Source organism: Esox lucius, chromosome 17, assembly GCF_011004845.1.
Source record: "Esox lucius isolate fEsoLuc1 chromosome 17, fEsoLuc1.pri, whole genome shotgun sequence".
Taxonomy (NCBI): domain Eukaryota; kingdom Metazoa; phylum Chordata; class Actinopteri; order Esociformes; family Esocidae; genus Esox; species Esox lucius.
Window position 1 is genome coordinate 20801705 of NC_047585.1, and position 21488 is coordinate 20823192.

General features: G+C 41.8%; 1 protein-coding gene across 1 annotated transcript; it reads right to left on the minus strand.

The window, feature by feature from the left end:
* Window positions 1-537: 537 nt before the first annotated feature.
* On the minus strand, window positions 538-21488 carry LOC105017245 (synaptoporin). Its single transcript, XM_010881669.5, has 6 exons — window positions 21376-21488; window positions 21126-21191; window positions 5023-5150; window positions 2750-2948; window positions 2350-2541; window positions 538-2238 (listed from the first exon to the last, which is right to left on the minus strand). Exons 1-6 carry the CDS (start codon window positions 21391-21393, stop codon window positions 1981-1983), a joined length of 861 nt encoding a protein of 286 aa, XP_010879971.2. The 5' UTR covers window positions 21394-21488; the 3' UTR covers window positions 538-1980.

Genomic DNA, 21488 nt, shown 5'->3' on the forward strand with positions numbered 1-21488 from the left:
GCCAATTGACATAATTAATTGTGTGATATTCCACTAGCTTTAGTTTTTTAGCATTACCCAACTTTTCCAGTCTTCTGTTGCCCCTGCCCCACCTTTTTGAAGATTTAGATTACACTTGGGTTCTGTTTACTGGGGCCAAAATAATTATCACAGAGACAGTGATCATTATTGTGATAATTATCACTGTGATAATTGTGACAATAATTATCACTGTGACCTTCTGAGAGATGACCAGAAGTGCATTTCTCAGAGAATAGCAGTAAGCAATCAATCATTATTCCAAGGCACAAAGGCAAATAGTCACTGAACAAACATTCCTGTTAGCTTATTCTTGTTGAGCAGACACTGATTATTTTGATTATAGAGACATAACGGCATCAGTAAATCATTCTCCCATTGCTATGGGTACTGAGTGGCCCTGGGACATACGATTGGTATGTGCTGGAGTGCTGGAGCCTGGCTACTCATGTTTTCCAAAAGCTCTCTTTGACCAGAAAGAGAACACTCATTGAGCATGAATTTGTTCAACATCTTTATTTTAGCATTGTTAAAAATGCTTAGAAATAGAATCCACACTCAGTTATCATTGTTTACATTATATTGTTATACAGACAGAATAGCAAGTACATAGATAAGTTCATTATTTCTTTTTTATCTGCAAACCACATGCTTCAAAGTTCAAGAGACAGGGTTGCACAATTCATAATTATCATATATTATTAGACAGTCTCAGATGTCTGTTTATTGCACACACTTTTGAAAGATTCATACAAACCTGAATTTCTTTGATTATAGAATTCAAGACAGACATATGACATGACATATCAAATGCATTGTGTTTGTTTGACAACTTTGGTTGAGCTCACTGTTTTATGCAACAAGGTTATCATGGCCCTTTTTCACTGAAGCCTATTGTCTTGCTAGCCTCAGCTAGATAGCTCTAGGTGTATGACATGGCTTTCATTTGAATCATGAGTGACCATTTAGAAACAAAGTGTATGCACACTTTTACCATATACATTTGTTAACACCAACATCAAAAACACTCCACAAACCAACAAACAAAATACCATTGATCAAGTGTAATGACACGGTATATTTGTTTATGGAGACAGGGTAATTCTGCCTGTGTGTCGTAAATACTCTTCCCTCAAACCAACACACAAAAAGCCTTCAAGGGCACTGGGTAATGAAAAAATATGTGTGTGTGTATATGTGTGTCAATTATGGTTACCTGCCTTGCTCAAGTACAAAACAAGATTTTTCACTGTCCATTTCAATAACGCTGTAAGCACTAGGCTACCCTAAACTTAGATGACATTTAAATAATCATTCTAAATAAAAAATATGTATCTAATTTTATCATAATGGCAAGTAAAGGAAAGTCTTGAAATAAATGTATGTATGGAGATGCAGTGTAAAACTACTGACTAACTACTTTTCTGAAACTCTTAGTTGCTGGTTTTGTTATTAGAATTTGCACAAACAGTCATATTAACACCTAGAACAACTTCATGCACTGTTTCAACAACACTTAGGAAACTTCATGAAGTATACACATGTAGACCACATGTCTCTTCCACAACAGTACAAACAAGTAAAAAAATATGTCCAGATAAAAAAGTCTGTGGCACAGAAAATGCGATACTTTTAACAGACTCAAACAACTGGCAATACAACATTCAGAACAACATCTAAAAACTAACCAAAATCTAGACTTTGTATAACGCACCAAAATACCTACGCCTGTAACTGTACCAATCGATCATTTTCCATTTTCTGGCGCCAGAATATTTCTACATAGCTAAGAACTGCTTGTAAGTAATTTGGACAAACTTGGGCATTCTTTTTTATTTTGCACAAACAGGACACCAACAACAAGACGCATCAGAGGATTTTACTGAGTTAGGCCTCCCTCTAAAACCCTTCAGCCCCTGACTTAACTTGGCCTATTCTCTCGTGTTCAATTTGACTGCAAGACTACATCTGATTGGAATAGGAGATAGGGCCACCCACAGGGCTGTATTCTGATGCCTGCTCCAAGTCTCCCTGGGCATTGTAGCCTCCCGGCTGGTCAAAGCTGTCCTGATTGTAGGTCTGCTGCTGGTTGAAGGTCCCTGCCTGTTTTGCGGGTGGTGCTCCAGCAAACCGAGCTGGTCCTCCCTTGTGCCAGCTAGTCTCCTTGAAGACAAACCAGATGTTCCCTGCCCACAGGACAAAGTTTAGGAAGCCAAACACCTGGGAAAGGACATGAGATAATCAGGGCAAAGCAAACAAATACACAGTTTACATGAAACCATATATTTGGTTTGTGTGTTGTGGCAGTGTGGAGATCACAAGTCGGCGTACCACAGAGGTGTTAAGGCTTGACCAGCGGGGCCCGTGCACTGAGCCACACTTGTTGGTCATGACTTTACAGGCAGACATGAGTTCCTGCACCTCCTCCGGGTCAGTGGCCAACTTGACGTCTGAAAGGGCCTTAGCCCAGGCCGAAGAACTGACCAGCCACATGAAGGAGAACACCACTGTTACTATAAAGTCCTGAGGGATGACAGGGACGTGTTACTGAGTACAAGTCACTATTTCCACAACCGGCCAATGTCTAAAGTGCAGGGACTGAGTACAGCATACAGTGTTGTACAGAATACAGCTTATATGATACATTGCTCACTGGAAGTATTACACTACAGCCACTCAAAAACGGGATAAAATCAGTATGTTTTGTACACAGAAAAAGTGAAAAGCTCACGATGAAAGGGCCTCTGTTGTTCTCACGGTACTTGTTCTGGAAGAAAATGTAGATTGTGGTGGCCATGAGAGAGTAGAGGAAGGCGAACACAGCGATGGTAACAAAGAACTCAGCGGAAGAGGAGTAGTCCCCAATTAGGAAGAGCCTCTCCCTCTTTCTTCCTTCACACAGCGGCACCTCAAAAGACACCTGGTGCAACCTGCCACAGAGGGGGACAGAAGGGTCGGAAACACGGTTGAAAAAGACCACAATGATCTTATCTTTTAGTAGCATATTAGCGACCAATGACAGCATTTACATACAGTGGTATGAAAAACCTCTGAGGCTGCATAATAATATACTCTGTCGTCACAGAAAATGATCACAGTGGCATGCCAATCATTTTTCTAATAAAAGCTGAGTACTGGGGTATTTTCCAGACAAAGATTTTTAGCGTAGCAATATTAAGTTGTATGAAAATAAATCAGATGTGAAAAATAGGCTATGCAAAAATGTGGGCACCCTTGTCATTTTGTTGATTTGAATACCTGTAACTACTTGGCACTGATTAATTGGAACACACAATTGGTTTGGTGAACTCATAGACAAGTGCATCCAATCATGAGAAAAGGTATTTAAGGTGGCCAATTGCAAGTTGTTGGTCTCTTTGACTCTCCTCTGAAGCGTGGCAACATGGGGGCCTCAAAACAACTCTCAAATGACCTGAAAACAAAGATTGTTCAACATTATGGTTTAGGGGAAGGCTACAAAAAGCTATCGCAGAGATTTAAGCTGTCAGTGTCCACTGTGAGGAGCATAGTGAGGAAATGGAAGACCACAGGCACAGTTCTTGTTAAGGCCAGAAGTGGCAGGCCAAGTAAAATATCGGAGAGGCAAAGGCGAAGGATGGTGAGAACGGTCAAAAACAGACCACCTCAAAAGACCTACTACATCATCTTGCTGCAGATGGTGTCACTGAATCGTTCAACAATTCAGCTCACTTTGCACAAGGAGAAGCTGTACAGGAGAGTGATGTGGAAGAAGCCTTTTCTGCACCCCCGCCACAGAGTCACTTGAGGTATGCAAACGCACATTTGGACAAGCCAACTTCATTTTGGAATAAGGTGCTGTGGACTGATGAAACAAAGATTGAGTTATTTGGTCATGACAAGGGGCGTTATGCATGGCGGCAAAAGAACAAAGCCTTCCAAGAAAAACACTTGCTACCAACAGAAACATTTGGTGGAGGTTCCATCATGTTGTGGGGCTGTGTGGCCAGTGCCAGTACTGGGAATCTTGTTAAAGTTGAGGGTCGCATGGATTCCACTCAATATCAGCAGATTTTTTAGAATATGAAGAATCAGTCACAAAGTTGAAGTTACACCAGGGCTGGATATTTCAACAAGACAAAACACTGCTCAAAATCTACCCAGGCATTTATGCAGAGGAACAAGTACAATGTTCTGGAATGGCCATCCCAGTCCCCAGACCTGAATATCATTGAGAATCTGTGTCATGATTTGAAGTGGGCTGGCCATGCTCGGCAACCATCAAACCTAACTGAACTGGAGATGTTTTGTGAGGAGGAATTGTCCAAAATACCTTCATCCAGACACTCATTAGAGGCTATAGGAAGCGTCTAGAGGCTGTTATTTTTGCAAAAGGAGGCTCTACTAAATATTGATGTGATTTTTCTGATGGGGTGTCCAAATTTATGTACCTGTCTAATTTTGTTTTGATACATATTGTACATTTAATCCAATAAACCTAATTTCACTGTGAAATTTTACTGTGTCCATCAGTTATTTGATAGATTAAAATGTAATTGCTGATCCAAACACGCAATTATTTATAAATGAAAATCATGGAAATTGTCAGGGGTGCCCAAATCTTTTCATACAACTATCTATATATACACACATCTGGTGTTAATCAGTTTTCACTTTGTTTGTCAGCATTATGGCTTTCAGATTGCCACACAGATGGACTTCACTTGGCTTGACTAAATCCTACATATGGTGTTAGAAATGTTAAGTTGACTCAGTAATTCACTGCTAAGCTGGTGTTGAAACATTTCTTAAACAGACACACATACAAACAACAAGAAACACAGAGAAGAAACAGACAACAAGAACGACAGACAACAAAAAAAACTGAGAAGACACACAGACCACAAGAAACACAGACAAGAAACAGAGACAGCAAGAAACAAAGCCAACCAAGGCAGTTTTAGACTTCAACTCTGGTGGTCAGCTTGGTGTTACTATATGTAAGACATTCAGTGAGTTTCTTACCTAAAAGGATAAGCAAAATCAATACCAATACTGAGGTTGCTGCTGGCCTTGTCAAGCTGGCAGTCCACACTAACCCGCAGCTGTCCGCTGTAGCCCCCACATGTTGCAAATGCAAAAATGGCAAAAAGCTGTTGAAAGACACAACAAACAAAAACATTGTTGAACTGGAACTCTGTTCAGGAGAATCCACAAGACAACTTAAACAACATTAAACAACTGATTGAGTCTGTATCTGTAGTGTCCTTTGAAAGAACACAAAAAATTAGAACGGCTTTGTTATAATTTCCTCTCCGCTATAAATTAGTTGGGTTACAGATAAAAATGAACGCTAAGCTAACAACTCTAATCCCTTCAACGGATTATGTTGGTCTTTTGGCTGGCAAAGCAATGGTCAGTTTCATGTAGACATACACACACACACACACACACACACATACAGGTAAATAATAAAGTACCTCTCTCTCAGCGGTGGATTTACCCAGCAGAATTAAACACAAATACACAGCAACGGACATCCATTCTGGAGTGCTCATCCATCAAATAGTAAGTAAGGTTAAGACAGAGGGGAAACCTGTAGCAGACTTTAATAGTCTGTACACCCAGAAACCCTATTTTTGGTAACATGATAATTCTTGCAATTGCGTAAAAAATTACTGAATTTGCATCTTGTTTTGGCGGCATGGTAATATTAGTGAACTGCATTACAAGGCTTGATTATAATAGTCCAGTGACAGGGTCATCTGGGTTAGGTGATGAGGCTCTTGACCATCCTATCAGCAAATCAGGTCTATGTTGAGAAATTGTTAAATCAGTTTCCTAACCCCTAAACAATCAGACTTAACTAGCATGTCAAGGGTCAATGCAGGCGCAGGGAAATACTTAATTACACATATATTTTGTAGTTATATTAGACATGAAAGGGATTACTTAAAAATCTAATTAAAAAGACTGCATGGGGACTTTAAGTTGCAGGTCTGATGAGCTATGGTAGCTGATTGCCTAGAGCAGAATGGCTAAGGCTCTCAACACCCACTTGCCTGTATTGCAGATATTGAGCTTGCTTTTAAGCCATGTAGAGATAGAAAACATTTCTCATCTTCTGTAGGAATTATATTTTTTCTGATTTATATTACTCAGATGACTTAGATGGTCCACTATGAAACAGACAGACACAACAGTATTATTCACATTTTGACCTGTTCCACTACAGCACTGGTATTAGGGCATAAACATGCGGCACGAAAAGAAACATTTGACAACATTATTCACTCATCTGATATCTGCTTGTTCAACATGTTCACCACTCTCCCTGAACGGCAGCTATTGCACATTACTTATTTGGACACGTTACATTAAATAAACATTTCCATTACATTTATTTAAAGGTGCACAGAGTTCAATCCTGCCTCTAATGTTTACAAGACTGAACGTTTATGAAACATGACTTGTCTCCTCCCTTACAGAACTGGAATAATATCAGTTAGTTCAGGGTGGTTTGGTGGGAAGGTAGTACTGAGAGTTACTTAAGTGAGTATGAGGAGACTACAAGTCAATGCTAATTGACGGACAGGCGATAATATTTTACTGGAGAATATCTCAGGCACTTCAAACTATTTTGTAGAAATAAATATTTTAAACAAACTTAAAAGAGGGGACAATTTGGTGAAGGTTACAGTCTGAGCTGTAACCTTCACATCCCACTATAGTGTGTGGGGTTGGTTACATAGCAATGTGAGATACATTTAAACCAACGGAAAGATTGCTTACTTAAGATGCATTACTAATGTGTGTAGACTGCATTTTCTGGTTTGTTCAGGTTTTTAAGCTGCATACCATGTTATACAATATGCTAGAGGATGAATTTCTATGTAGCTTACTTAGCCATTTCTATGATAACTGGTGGACTTGATCCAACTCAAAACAAATAGAAAGTGTAGTAATATCTTTAACTTTTATCTACTCTGATTCCACCACCCTGACTATCCATACACTGACAATGTCGAGAGTTTATATATACCTTAGCCAAATACATTTAAACTCAGTTGTTCACAATTCCTGACATTTAATCCCTTTTCCTGACATACATTTCCCTGTCAGTTAGGACTAACACTTCATTTCAGAATGTGAAATGTCAGAATAATAGAAGAGAGAATGATTTTTTCAGCTTATATTTTATTTCATCCCATTCCCAGTGGTTCAGAAGTCTACATACACTCAAATAGTATTTGGTAGCATTGCCATTAAATTGTTTAACTTTGGTCAAACCTTTCGGCTAGCCTTCTACAAGCTTCCCACAACAAGTTTGGTAATTTTTGGTCTATTCCTCCTGACAGAACAGTTGCAACCAAGTTAGGTTTTTAGGCCTCCTTGCTTGCACACGCTTTTATAGTTCTGCCCAACAGTATAGGATGGAGGTCAGGGCTTTGTGTTGGCCACTCCAATACCTTGACTTTGTTTTCCTTAAGCCATTTTGCCACAACTTTGGAAGTATGCTTGGGATCATTGTTCATTTGGCAGACCGATTTGCGAACAAGCTTAAACTTCCTGACTGATGTCTTGAGATTTTGCCTCAAAATATCCACATAATTTTCCTTACTCATGATGCCATCTATTTTGTGAAATGCACCAGACCCCCCTGCAGCAAAGTGAAATAATCTCTCTGTAAACAATTGTTGCAAAAAAGATGATGTCCTAACCAACTTGACAGAACTATAGTTTTTAACATGAAATCTGTGGAGTGGTCAGAAAATGTTTCCATGACTTCAACCTAAGTGTATGTAAACACTTTTATCTTAACCAGGGTTTGGAACTGTTTCACCATAAATGCATCACAAATGTATGCGCGTTGGTGCCCCATCACATGCAGCTGGTACCCTTTTAATTGTTTCTGAGTCTGCCATTGCATTTAACTTCTTTAACAAATACAAACTAAGAACCTTTTAGCAATGAAGACATATTCAATAAAAAAAATTTAAGAAAAATTATTAGGTATTCTGAACAGATATAATGCATTTCCACCAAATTATTTTTGCATTCCAAAGAATGAACACTCCCATACTCACTACAATGAGGCAGTTAACTGCAAGGCAGTAACTTTACTGCTGTGCCTTTCTGCGGCCTATAATAGTAATAACTTGATTTGAGCTATTCAAAGTATGAAGAGGCGTGGCTTAAAATGGAAAAGCATTGCTGAAATTTCAGAAATACATATTTATGTGAGCAAACTCATGGCTGTTACCTCCCGCCACCAACATAACCAGACCTCTTGAAGCTGAAACCTGTCCATAGAAGACTGAATCAGCCACTAAAAAATACAGACTTTGGATGGAAGAAATCCCAGAGAACTGCACTGGCGTAAGGAGGAACGATAGGCCTATCATTTGAATGGTTCACTTTTTTCCCATCCGTGGTTTGAAATAAGTCTCTTGTACTATTTCTGATATACACCCTGATAATAGTAATTTCATTGTCTCACTTGTAGACACTGATATGAAGCACCTAGTTTCTTTATCAAAGACACGTAGAGTTCCCCCTGGAGGTAAAGAGAGAAGCAGCAAGTCCCTCCAAATGCCTCCCTGCAGCAGACACCATACCCTCCTCTCCACCTTCACTCTCAGAGCCCATTTCTAATTTAAAGCTGTTTGCCTACAGGCTCCTCAAAAACATGGACACCACAATTATAGCTGACATCTACTTGGCATGCAGGTCCAGTCCACCATTACAGGCAGCTGGATGGCCAGACTGACAAGAACAGAGATTACAATTCATTTTCAATGGTGTTCAACTACTGAAGAGGATAATTAAAGACTGCCAGACTGCCATTATCTGATTATTAAGTTTAGATCTAGGACAGCCTTTGAAAGAAAATCTTTGATTAATAAAGAGTAAAATACACTGCTCAAAGAAATGAAGGGAACATGTAGTCATCAAATATAACTCCCAGTCAATTAAACTACAGGGACATCAATCTGTCAAGTTAGGAAGCATACGCCATTATGGATCAATTGACAACAGGTTGAAAAAGAGCATCATCAGCCTCTTTACTGTCCATTGTTCATGCTGCACTACATGACAAAAGCGCATTAAGGGACGACACAGGCACTGAGATGAGGCCTTGTCATCAATCAAAAAGATCAACAGTGACAGAAAAGCCATTCTACACTGTACCTGGTTCATGTGGTAATAACCAGAACCACACCTACTCTATTGATGAGGGCTTACAATATCTCAGCCCCATGTGATCATTACTTCTACACACAATTAATACGCAATGATCTACCTATTGTAAATGACTGAAAATTCGGTGGGTTGTTGTTTTGGGTCCACTCTATTCCATCAGTTGGTTCGATCCTTACAGTCAGTAGTTCAGTTTGGTCCCCTCTACTGGAGGCATTGGGTACTCCTGAGCACTTGGCAGAGTTGAAGGCCATAGCCTTACTATTACACCCAGACAATTCATTGGAAACATTTCACTTTTAATAAATCTAAATGAGGCATTCAAATAACTTTAACAAACTAGAGTGAAAATGCTTGAACTTTATGTATAATAACTGAACATCCCTTTGTCATGTATTGGGCACCTCCATAGCCAATATCTGGTGACATGTGCCACCTTGTGTTGGTAAGTGGATATTGGAGGAAAAGTTTTGTGCTATAGAATGTGGACTCTACTGTTTGGCTGGGGTTAAAATTGCCTTATTTCATCTCGTAATCAACAGAGCTTCTTGTAGCCAATCAGCTGTTAGTGCTATATACATAGAGAATTTGTGTCTGTGTGTGTGTGTGTGAGTGAGATAAAGAACAACACTTATCCAATCACAGTTAATTTTTTTTTTTTATAGGGATACACATTTCCTTCCCCATGACACACACCTGTTCTGCCTTGAATTAATAAAATATGGCTAAAGGTATAGCTCCATCCAGGTCAATTCATATCCCTGCTCTCTGTCTTTTCCCAGATTGTACAAAAACCACATATGCCTGCTAGCTGCTCTGGAGAGTTCTAGATTCTCCCTGGGGTGGTGTGGCTATGGTGGAGAACAGACTGTGTCCAGCAGACAGGAGAGCAAGATGTTACAGTAGGTTATGGTTACTCAGTCAGGGGAGCAGAATGTTACATTGGACTAGGGTTAGTCAGTCAGGGGAGCAGAATGTTACATTGGACTAGGGTTAGTCAGTCAGGGGAGCAGGATGTTACAGTGGGCTAGGGTTGGGGTTAGTCATTCAGGTGAGCAGGATGTTACAGTGGGCTAGAGTTAGGATAAGTCACTCAGGGGAGTAGGATGTTACAGTGGGCTAGGGTTAGGGTTAGTCAATCAGGGGAGCAGGATGTTACAGTGGGCTAGGGTTGGGGTTAGTCATTCAGGTGAGCAGGATGTTACAGTGGGCTTGGGTTGGGGTTAGTCAGTCAGGGGAGCAGGATGTTACGGTGGGTTAGGGTAAGTCAGTCAGGGGAGCAGGATGTTACGGTGGGTTAGGGTTAGTCAGTCAGGGGAGTAGGATTTTACAGTGGGCTAGGGTAAGTCAATCAGGGGAGCAGGATGTTACAGTGGGCTAGGGTTGGGGTTAGTCATTCAGGTGAGCAGGATGTTACAGTGGGCTTGGGTTATGGTTAGTCACTCAGGGGAGCAGGATGTTACAGTGGGCTAAAGTTGGGGTTAGTCATTCAGGTGAGCAGGATATTACAGTGGGCTAGGGTTGGGGTTAGTCGCTCAGGGGAGCAGGATGTTACAGTGGGTTAGGGTAAGTCAGTCAGGGGAGCAGGATGTTACGGTGGGTTAGGGTAAGTCAGTCAGGGGAGCAGTATGTTACGGTGGGTTAGGGTTAGTCAGTCAGGGGAGCAGGATGTTACGGTGGGTTAGGGTTAGTCAGTCAGGGGAGCAGGATGTTACGGTGGGTTAGGGTAAGTCAGTCAGGGGAGCAGTATGTTACGGTGGGTTAGGGTTAGTCAGTCAGGGGAGCAGGATGTTACGGTGGGTTAGGGTTAGTCAGTCAGGGGAGCAGGATGTTACGGTGGGTTAGGGTTAGTCAGTCAGGGGAGCAGGATGTTACGGTGGGTTAGGGTTAGTCAGTCAGGGGAGCAGGATGTTACGGTGGGTTAGGCCAGGAGCCAGGTTCCCGGGAAGTCTCTTCATATTGCCTAATCTCAAGCACAGAAACACGGCAGGAGGCCTGGAGTAACACCTTCTGTACTTCTAGGTACCTTCTCCTCCCTGAGACATACCTGCATCAGCCAAAAGAACATCTCCCATTTACTCCTGTAATTCCCTCCTCAATCACCGTCTGGTTTGGGTCTGCCTGCTGCAGGGGTAAACTGCAACGCATTGTACAGACTGCAGAAATGGTCATCAGCTGCCTCCTGCCCTACATCAAGGTCCTACATGACTTTGGGGCTAGGAAGCATGTAGGTTAAACCATTGTTGACCACTACCAACCCTGGTTACCCACTATTCCAAACATCCTCCTGCAGCCATAGAAGGGCAGGGGGCAGTAACCTTCAATCATGACCTTAAATCCTACCCTGTCCTGAACAGATTCTTTCCCCGTGCTGTGGCCCTCAGTGTCCAGCTATCAACCCTGCAGAGAATAAGACTTTGTTCCCCACATCAAGTTACCTCCAAGCTGTTAACTAAATAGCTGCACTCAAACCTGCTCATCTCCCAGCATCTAGACATATTATACTGATAATGTATATATGTACATCAACTGTAAATCCATGTATATTATATGCTCAAAACCAGTTGTATATAACTATACATGTGCATAGATTTGCTGTGTTCTGTTCCTATACTGTATGTTTCCTACTACTAGCAGCACCAAGACATCAAGCAAAATGCTGAATATCTATTAATGTACTTAGCGATTAAACGTGATTCTGATACGGACTGGAATAGGCTGTTCACCACTCGCATCACTCTGTTTTGGTCCAGAGGTATAATGGGCTTATGAAAAGCAAACAAGCATGAACGAAAGCATGCGTACACACATGCCAACACGTTTCACATTTACACAAGTTACACACAGCAAGCGAGGGTGTGTGAGACAGGAAGAGAGAGAGTCCAACATCACATTATGCTATCAGCCTGCCAGGCCCGCCCCCTTCCCAAGTGTAATCTCCAGGCCTCTCTTTCCTGCAGCTGCCTCCATCCCCTATGATTTACCCCTCTAGTTTATGGCGGAGGTCTTTGAACAGGCGAGCGTGGCATTGAGAAGGGGAATGTGTGCTAAGCCCTGTGTGTTTATCAGCCTCTCCCAGCTGGGCTCCTGCAGGAGGGATGAGGCCAGGGAGAGAGTCCGGGATGAGGGCTCGGATGTAGAGTGGGAGGCCGCTGGGAAACAGGCTAGGACGAGGGCTTGGGAAAGGATGATAAGTTTTGTCCTACTGGAGGAAATTGTACCTACACAGCTCCCAGGCACACACACACACACACACACACACAAACACACGATAGATCACTAAGCCCCCAAGAATAAAGACATGAACAGTAGGGGTGGGATAAGAGGCTCATGTACTTAATGAGAATAAAGAACAAAAACAACAGAGTAGACTTGAAGGAGTGGGGGGTTAAAAGGAATGTGGGTGTTAGAAGGAGTGTGGGGTTTGATAGTTTGGGTGTTAGAAGGAATGTGGGGTTTAGGAGTGTGGGTGTTAGAAGGAGTTTGGGGTTTGATAGTTTGGGTGTTAGAAGGAATGTGGGGTTAGGAGTGTGGGTGTTAGAAGGAGTGTGGTGTTTAGGAATGGGGGGTTTGATAGTGTGGGTGTTAGAAGGAGTGTGGGATTTGATATTGTGGGTGTTAGAAGGAGTGTGGGGTTACGAGTGTGGGAGTTATAAGGAGTGTGGGATTTGATAGTGTGGGTGTTAGAAGGAGTGTGGGGTTAGGGGTAGGGGTGTTAGACGGAGTATGGGGTTTGATAGTGTGGGTGTTAGAAGGAGTGTGGGGTTTGATAATGTGGGGTTAGAAGGAATGTGGGGTTAGGAGTGTGGGTGTTATAAGGAGTGTGGGGTTTGATAGTGTGGGTGTTAGGAGTGGGGGGTTAGGAGTGGGGATGTTACACGGAGTGTGGGGTTTGATAGTGTGGGTGTTAAAAGGAATGTGGAGTTTAGGAGTGTGGGGTTTGGTAATGTGGGGTTAGAAGGAATGTGGGGTTAGGAGTGTGGGTGTTAGAAGGAGTTTGGGGTTTGATAGTTTGGGTGTTAGAAGGAATGTGGGGTTAGGAGTGTGGGTGTTATAAGGAGTGAGGAGTTTAGGAGTGTGGGGTTTGATAATGTGGGGTTAGGAGTGTGGGGTTTGGTAATATGGGGTTAGAAGGAATGTGGGGTTAGGAGTATGGGTGTTATAAGGAGTGTGGGGTTATGAGTGTGGGAGTTATAAGGAGTGGGGGATTTGATAGTGTGGGTGTTAGAAGGAGTGTGGGGTTAGGAGTAGGGGTGTTAGACGGAGTGTGGGATTTGATAGTGTGGGTGTTAAAAGGAATGTGGGGTTTAGGAGTGTGGGATTTGATAATGCGGGGTTAGAAGGAATGAGGGGTTAGAAGGAGTGTGGGGTTTGATAGTTTGGGTGTTAGAAGGAATGTGGGGTTTAGGAGTGTGGGTGTTAGAAGGAGTTTGGGGTTTGATAGTTTGGGTGTTAGAAGGAATGTGGGGTTAGGAGTGTGGGTGTTAGAAGGAGTGTGGTGTTTAGGAATGGGGGGTTTGATAGTGTGGGTGTTAGAAGGAGTGTGGGATTTGATATTGTGGGTGTTAGAAGGAGTGTGGGGTTACGAGTGTGGGAGTTATAAGGAGTGTGGGATTTGATAGTGTGGGTGTTAGAAGGAGTGTGGGGTTAGGGGTAGGGGTGTTAGACGGAGTATGGGGTTTGATAGTGTGGGTGTTAGAAGGAGTGTGGGGTTTGATAATGTGGGGTTAGAAGGAATGTGGGGTTAGGAGTGTGGGTGTTATAAGGAGTGTGGGGTTTGATAGTGTGGGTGTTAGGAGTGGGGGGTTAGGAGTGGGGATGTTACACGGAGTGTGGGGTTTGATAGTGTGGGTGTTAAAAGGAATGTGGAGTTTAGGAGTGTGGGGTTTGGTAATGTGGGGTTAGAAGGAATGTGGGGTTAGGAGTGTGGGTGTTAGAAGGAGTTTGGGGTTAGGGGTAGGGGTGTTAGACGGAGTATGGGGTTTGATAGTGTGGGTGTTAGAAGGAGTGTGGGGTTTGATAGTGTGGGTGTTAGAAGGAGTGTGGGGTTAGGGGTAGGGGTGTTAGACGGAGTATGGGGTTTGATAGTGTGGGTGTTAGAAGGAGTGTGGGGTTTGATAATGTGGGGTTAGAAGGAATGTGGGGTTAGGAGTGTGGGTGTTATAAGGAGTGTGGGGTTTGATAGTGTGGGTGTTAGGAGTGGGGGGTTAGGAGTGGGGATGTTACACGGAGTGTGGGGTTTGATAGTGTGGGTGTTAAAAGGAATGTGGAGTTTAGGAGTGTGGGGTTTGGTAATGTGGGGTTAGAAGGAATGTGGGGTTAGGAGTGTGGGTGTTAGAAGGAGTTTGGGGTTTGATAGTTTGGGTGTTAGAAGGAATGTGGGGTTAGGAGTGTGGGTGTTATAAGGAGTGAGGAGTTTAGGAGTGTGGGGTTTGATAATGTGGGGTTAGGAGTGTGGGGTTTGGTAATATGGGGTTAGAAGGAATGTGGGGTTAGGAGTATGGGTGTTATAAGGAGTGTGGGGTTTGATAGTGTGGGTGTTAGAAGGAGTGTGGGGTTATGAGTGTGGGAGTTATAAGGAGTGGGGGATTTGATAGTGTGGGTGTTAGAAGGAGTGTGGGGTTAGGAGTAGGGGTGTTAGACGGAGTGTGGGATTTGATAGTGTGGGTGTTAAAAGGAATGTGGGGTTTAGGAGTGTGGGATTTGATAATGCGGGGTTAGAAGGAATGAGGGGTTAGGAGTGTGGGTGTTATAAGGAGTGTGGGATTTGATATTGTGGGTGTTAGAAGGAGTGTGGGGTTACAAGTGTGGGATTTATAAGGAGTGGGGGATTTGATAGTGTGGGTGTTAGGAGTGTGGGGTTAGGAGTAGGGGTGTTAGACGGAGTATGGGGTTTGATAGTGTGGGTGTTAAAAGGAATGTTGGGTTTAGGAGTGTGGGGTTTGGTAATGTGGGGTTAGAAGGAATGTGGGGTTAGGAGTGTGGGTGTTATAAGGAGTGTGGGGTTTATGAGTGTGTGGGTTTGATGCAGTGTGGGATTTAAGAGTGGTTAGAAGGAGTGTTGAGTTAGAAAGGAGTATGGGGGTTAGAATGTTGGGATTAAAAGGAGTGTGGGGTTAGGAGGAGTGGTGCAGGGATTAAAAGTAGAGGGATCAAGATCAGACTACAAAAAGACATGATATGGATGCTGTGATTCAGTCAGTTTCACTGAGGCGTTTTAATGGCAGCATTCATCAGATACAGTTGAATTCCCTTAGGCACTAACATTCTGCCATCCACCTGATGTAATCAAGAGGTTAGGTGGCAGTATGAAGTGCCATTTGGTGAACCAAAAGCCAGATATCTTCTCTCTAACGACTGCAGACATCTGGGAGAGACTGAAAGCAGAGCTCCAGAATGGACCATGTCTGAAGTCATTCAATGTTTAGATCCACCATCACAGTTCAGTGTGAAAATGAGTCTACACAACCGCCCTGAGCCATGAACCCAGCAATAAGACAATTACTTACACTGGGGTTAGAAGAACTAAACATGGACATGACCTCCACTAATGTTGCCTCCTGTTTTAGGGGAGAATTCAGTCACAAACACAAGCTGATAAGTGTCTATATGGGTATGTGATACTCAAGCATACCTTCCCCAAAACACACATTCTGATGTGTTTCTCCACCTCAATGTTACGCACTGTTAAAAGAAAAAACTCCAATCATCTACCGAAAACATTGAGAAATTATGTGGCGTTCAGTGGGCAGTTGGAAATAATAGTTTAAAAAGCATAAAATATATCTCCTTTGTTAAAAATTTTCATTTGGGTGCTTTTTAATTTGCAGTCCTTTATTTCTACAAATGCAGTCCTGAAAGTCATATTATTAAGAAAGTAATGTAGAGTGTCATAGATATATAATGCTGTTTTAGTGAAATACTAACCCAACAAACCCTGATAACAGTGCCAATCAAGACAATATGGTAGAACTTAGTTATGAAGGTTGATCACACTACATGACAAACGCTTTGTGCCATGCTTAACCCATGCCCTTAACCCATCCCCCATATCTTTTCAGGCTTGACTGACCACAGGCAGGCAGAACATCTCCATTTAGTTTTATAACAGTGCTTCTCCATGCTCCTCTTTTCCCTATGGGGTTTCCATGGCTACTTGGTCAGGTGACCTAGCCAGGGCCCATCCCCTGGCCTGCGGTGACTGTCATGGCAGTTAGTCAGCCTTGGCCACCCAACAGGGATATGATTTGACTGTACGTGTGTGTGTGTGTTTGTGTGTGTGTGTGTGTGTTAGTACCCTGTACACTCAGCAGTAGTAAAATCCCAAGTGTTTGTGTCAGGACGGTGACACAGCAGCTATTGTTTATCTACAAACTATGGTTCCGGTTTGATTGTAAATGCAAACCTGTTAGTGAGTGTTATTGTACAATTATGGACACTTTTAGCAGAATGTCAATTTACATCCATAAACAGTATTTTTCTCTACTAAAGAGATAAGATCTGAGGCAAGGTATTTACACAATCCACCCGTAGCTGAGTCTGTGTCATACATCTACAAACATGTTGAAAATATTTTGGGTTGGTTTTGAGGGCACAAACTGAGAATTGTCTGGAATAAAACACTTTCTTTAAGTTAATGTTGAACCCTTTTGACCTTTATTTTTTAGCCCAAGACTAGACCCGGATTAAGCCTAGTCAAACAAATCTATTTAAATAGAAAACTCCATTGATCTTGTTTTTTTTTTGTCCCAGACTGGGCTTAATCTGTGTCTGTGAAACCAGCACTAAGACTCTAACTAATGTCTGATTTCACTGAAACAGATAAAACCCAGTCTGGGACTAAAAGGTCTCGCTCAAAGGAGAATCTATTGAGCTTTTTAGTCCAGGACTAGCCTTAACCTGTGCATGCAAAACCAGTCCTAAATGTGCCCGTCTGTAATTTTACATTCACATTTATATTTTTGTAATTCAGTCTTATGCAAAGTGACATACATCATTTTAAGACTGCTAGGTGAGACAACCAAATATTGACCCGGGAGGGGTTCACTCTCTGGGCAGTGTCGTCCAGCATTAACTCTGTTCCTCGCTCTGATGTTGGCCTCTGCTAGCAAACAAGGATGGACAGGCAACCTTCTACTGTCTGCCTGACTCACATACTGAGCCAAGACCAGGCTCATAGTCTGAGGGCTAAGAGACAGAGGGGATGACCACCTCTCTGCGTTAGTATAAGGAAGCAGGGCTATGTTACAGCCTGTTGGTGCAATTCATTATTTTATTGCTTTGCATTCTGTTTGGCACTTTGAATTCAGATATGTGTTTCTTGAAGCCTTGGAATTGCCCTGATTTGACACTAATGTCCAGGACCAAATGAATCATCAAAACCAATCCAATAACAGAATAAAATATTGGTAAAAACTGGCCCAAACCTCAACAAAATGCCAGCACGCGTTTCCCAGGTGATAAGCGTCATATATGTTCAGCAGAAGAGAGAAAGCGAGAGGGAGGGAGATAGAAGGAATGAAGGAGAGAAAAATGCTTAGAGACATATCTCTTTTCACCAATCCCCCGGCATTCATTCAATAGCAATAATTATCTGGAATGGAATGGCAATTCCTTTGCTGTAGTACCACCTCATTTACATAATTAGAGAAGCATTTTGGCTTTGCTCTCCCACTTCACTTTGCCCCTTATGAGGCTAGGTTCCGGGGTCACTATCACAGAGTTTGTAATACTTGACTTAGGGACCCTGCTGCACTATATTCTGTAACAGATGTCAAGTAGCAGGCTTCCTAGGTTTGAGTGGGTAGGCATGCAACAAGGATAAAACTAGTAATTTGGAAAAACTAAATAGCTAAATCTCAACGTATCTAGTTGAGAGATTTATCAAAGAGAGGTGTATTAAATACTTCACTGTCACACTGTCACATATCCTATATTGATAACTGATTTGACAAGTCATACATTTCTGTTGATCTGCTGTCAGTACACTGAAAGAAATCTAGCCTCTGACAGACAGGGCTAGCCTACAAAATACAAGGCAAAATACAAGGCAAAACAGTGTGTGTACTGCATCTTTAAATAACATATTCAGTATTAGGATTATGTGATTGTTACTGTAAACTAAAATAACTAGTTCAGTATTAGGATAACATGATTATTACTGTAAACTAGAACAACTTGTTCAGAATAAGGATGAAGTGATTGTTAGTGTAAACTAAAACAACTAGTTCAGTATTGATGTGATGGTTAGTGTAAACTACTGTAAAACAGCTAGTTCAGTTTTAGGATAACATGATTGTTACTGTAAACTAGAACAACTAGTTCAGTATTATGATGAAGTTATGGTTAGCGTAAAGAACTGTAATCCTAACCCTAATTACTGTAATAAGTGCCTGATAGCTTAAATAAGGGTTATTCAGTCAGCAGAGCAGCCGTATGGCTTAAACATACTAGATACGCACAGGCCAGTGCCCACATATATGCACACAGATAGAGGCGTTTGGGGCACATTTCAAAAGACAGCTTCTGCATGACTTGGGAGCGAGGTGCTTACAGCAGTATGGAGAATTGAGATACTGACTACGTGACAGAGCAAGAATGGGAGATGACCCATACATCCTTGTCTCCTGGCAGGTTATACATCTAATATCATTCTCTGGAACACTCCTTTACAAACAGATTAGAATTAGCTGTGTTGGTTTGAAACAACACGATTGTGTATTTAAAAGGTCACTTGTAATGTTTAAACATGTTGGAATAAGTGTGAGCATGTCATCAACAAACTGAACTGACAAGCATGACTCTTCATCGGTTTCGAGACATGTCATTCCTCTAATACAGTGGACACTCCTGAGAAGCCTCCATGTCAACTCTAATTAGACTCTTGGTCTTGGAGAGATTATGCATTTGTGTTTTATCTTCAACCCCCTAAAAAAACAGAAGGCCCTCTAGCTCTAAGACAACTAATGTCATTATGAGAAGACAGATGTCTTCCTCCATCCTGCCTCCTGAAGACCATACAGAGCAGGGGACAGAGTCGGGAGAAGGAGGATGACTGACTGACAGCAAACAAGGACAATCGGGTTAAAACACACTCTTACCTTTCAGAGGCATAATAATAAGACTTCAGTCCCATTCAACACCTTTCTTTTTTAATAACATTGAACAAATTTGGCCCAATATATATAATAATGTGTAGCCCATCGTTCATTTGTACTGTTAGCCAAAGACATACCACAACACACACTTCTCTAATGATGCAATGTTGTGTAGAATGACCAAGACCACTTGCCACCAGAACTGCTAATAAGAGTCTGTAATAGCAAAAGACTAAATGTTGTTCATCTGTTGTGTCCAACGCTGGCCACACCTACTAACGGAGCTGAACCAATGACGATCCCAGGGTGCCAGAGGGTTAGTTGTGTGAGTCCCACTCAGCTCCTGATTGGTTATATTGAAACAGACTCCTCCTCCATTCCACTGCACCGCTTCTCAACACACTACCATCTCCTTGACACTAACATCATTACATGTTCGGACATCTGTCACTCCGTGTTACAGCCTGTGTGTGTGTGTGTGTGTGTGTGTGTGTGCATGTGCATGTGTATGTTTGTTCGTGGGATACGTATTTTTATAAATGCTGTCACCATTAACTGAAACATCTGTACATCTTAATGTTTTTCCACAGTCATTTTAAGGCCGCTGATCCAACCCTTGCTTGATCTTTAGTTCACCGGACCAGAAGATTCCAGAGCATCCCGGAGCTTCTGTGCATGTACAGTAGTTACTCTTCACGCATAGTCCCCTCTTTTGGAGAACAGGCTATTCTGATGACTGGTTGTAGTTGAATCAATGCTGTAAGATCTTATTATCTCAATATTCTACTAAATAGAACACACTATAACAGCATGTACTGTATTTATGCCATTACAAAACTCAACTTTGAATTCAGAATGGTAATTCTTAAAGCATTACTGGTGAAAAATGTTGGATTATTTATCCATACATATAGCATATGTTTCATGGGTATATGTTTAGATCTTCTTGAGTCACTGACCCTGTATCAATGACCCTGTATGCCACCCCCTCACATACACACGGTTGTTTTTCTGCACATTTAAAGCACATTCAAAATATTATTCTCCTGTACCCCTAAACGTAACCGTACACCCATACTGCAAATCTTCACCGAAATCCAAAACCGAAAATAGCATTTTTGCTCTGTTTTTTACAAATACAATTTTATCATCACAAGTATAGAAAAACAAACACACACTTAAAATAAGGCACACATTACACACACACACACACACACACACAACACTACAGAACCAATCATCTGTCTGTTATTTTAGACTGACCCACAAATATCACCGTGATTAGCAATCACACGGAAACAACCAATGTGACCGTGTCCTGCTTCATTGAGATCTGCTCACTTTCATGCAAAATGTCAATGTTTTACAGCCTCCCTAAGGAGACCAAGTATATACATCACTGTAGCCTAATAGAGCCGCGATTCATTACATAAACTTGAACCAGTTGGTCACGGGGGGAAAAAAGATTGTTCACGCGCTGATTGATTGTGTGCCGGGACGGTTCCTCGGAGTCAGTGGAACATGAGGATTGGCAACACGGAATGTAATTACGGAAATAAAAAGTTTCACCTGAGAGTAATGGTAATAAATATTGCTAAATAAAAGCTTCCTTACAGTTACGCAGACACCACTTACACAACGAGTCATGGGTAAACATGAAAGGCGCAATGAAAGCGCTGAGTGGTTTAGTGCACACATGTAAATCCTGCAATGCAGCGTTACGGCAACGTCTAGAAAATAATGAGTATAATTAATAACCCAACTGGCCACTGTAAACACGTTGTTATTTAATTATGTCATGCAAAGTCTTTTTGCAAACACTCAACTTACCCATTCCAAAACGCGGATAAATCCAAGGGGCAATTTAAGCACTTGAAATGTCCCAATGGACACGAGCTAAATAAATGACACAAACAGAAACAATAAGGAAATTGTTAATTAAAAAAGAAAAAAAACGTAATTTGAACAGCCAGCCTACCATTTTACACATGTAGTCTTGCTGTAACAGAATACATGACCATTAGCATAAATCTGAGACCTTAATTTTTATTTTATTTACAATCAATCAATAAAGGCCTACCTGGCTGCCTGATTCCATTATCTAAAATATTTGTGAGTCCTTGTTCAATAAAATGAAAACAATTGTACAGCTATACCCAAACCGACTGATGTAGGGTATGGCTCGCGCGCAAA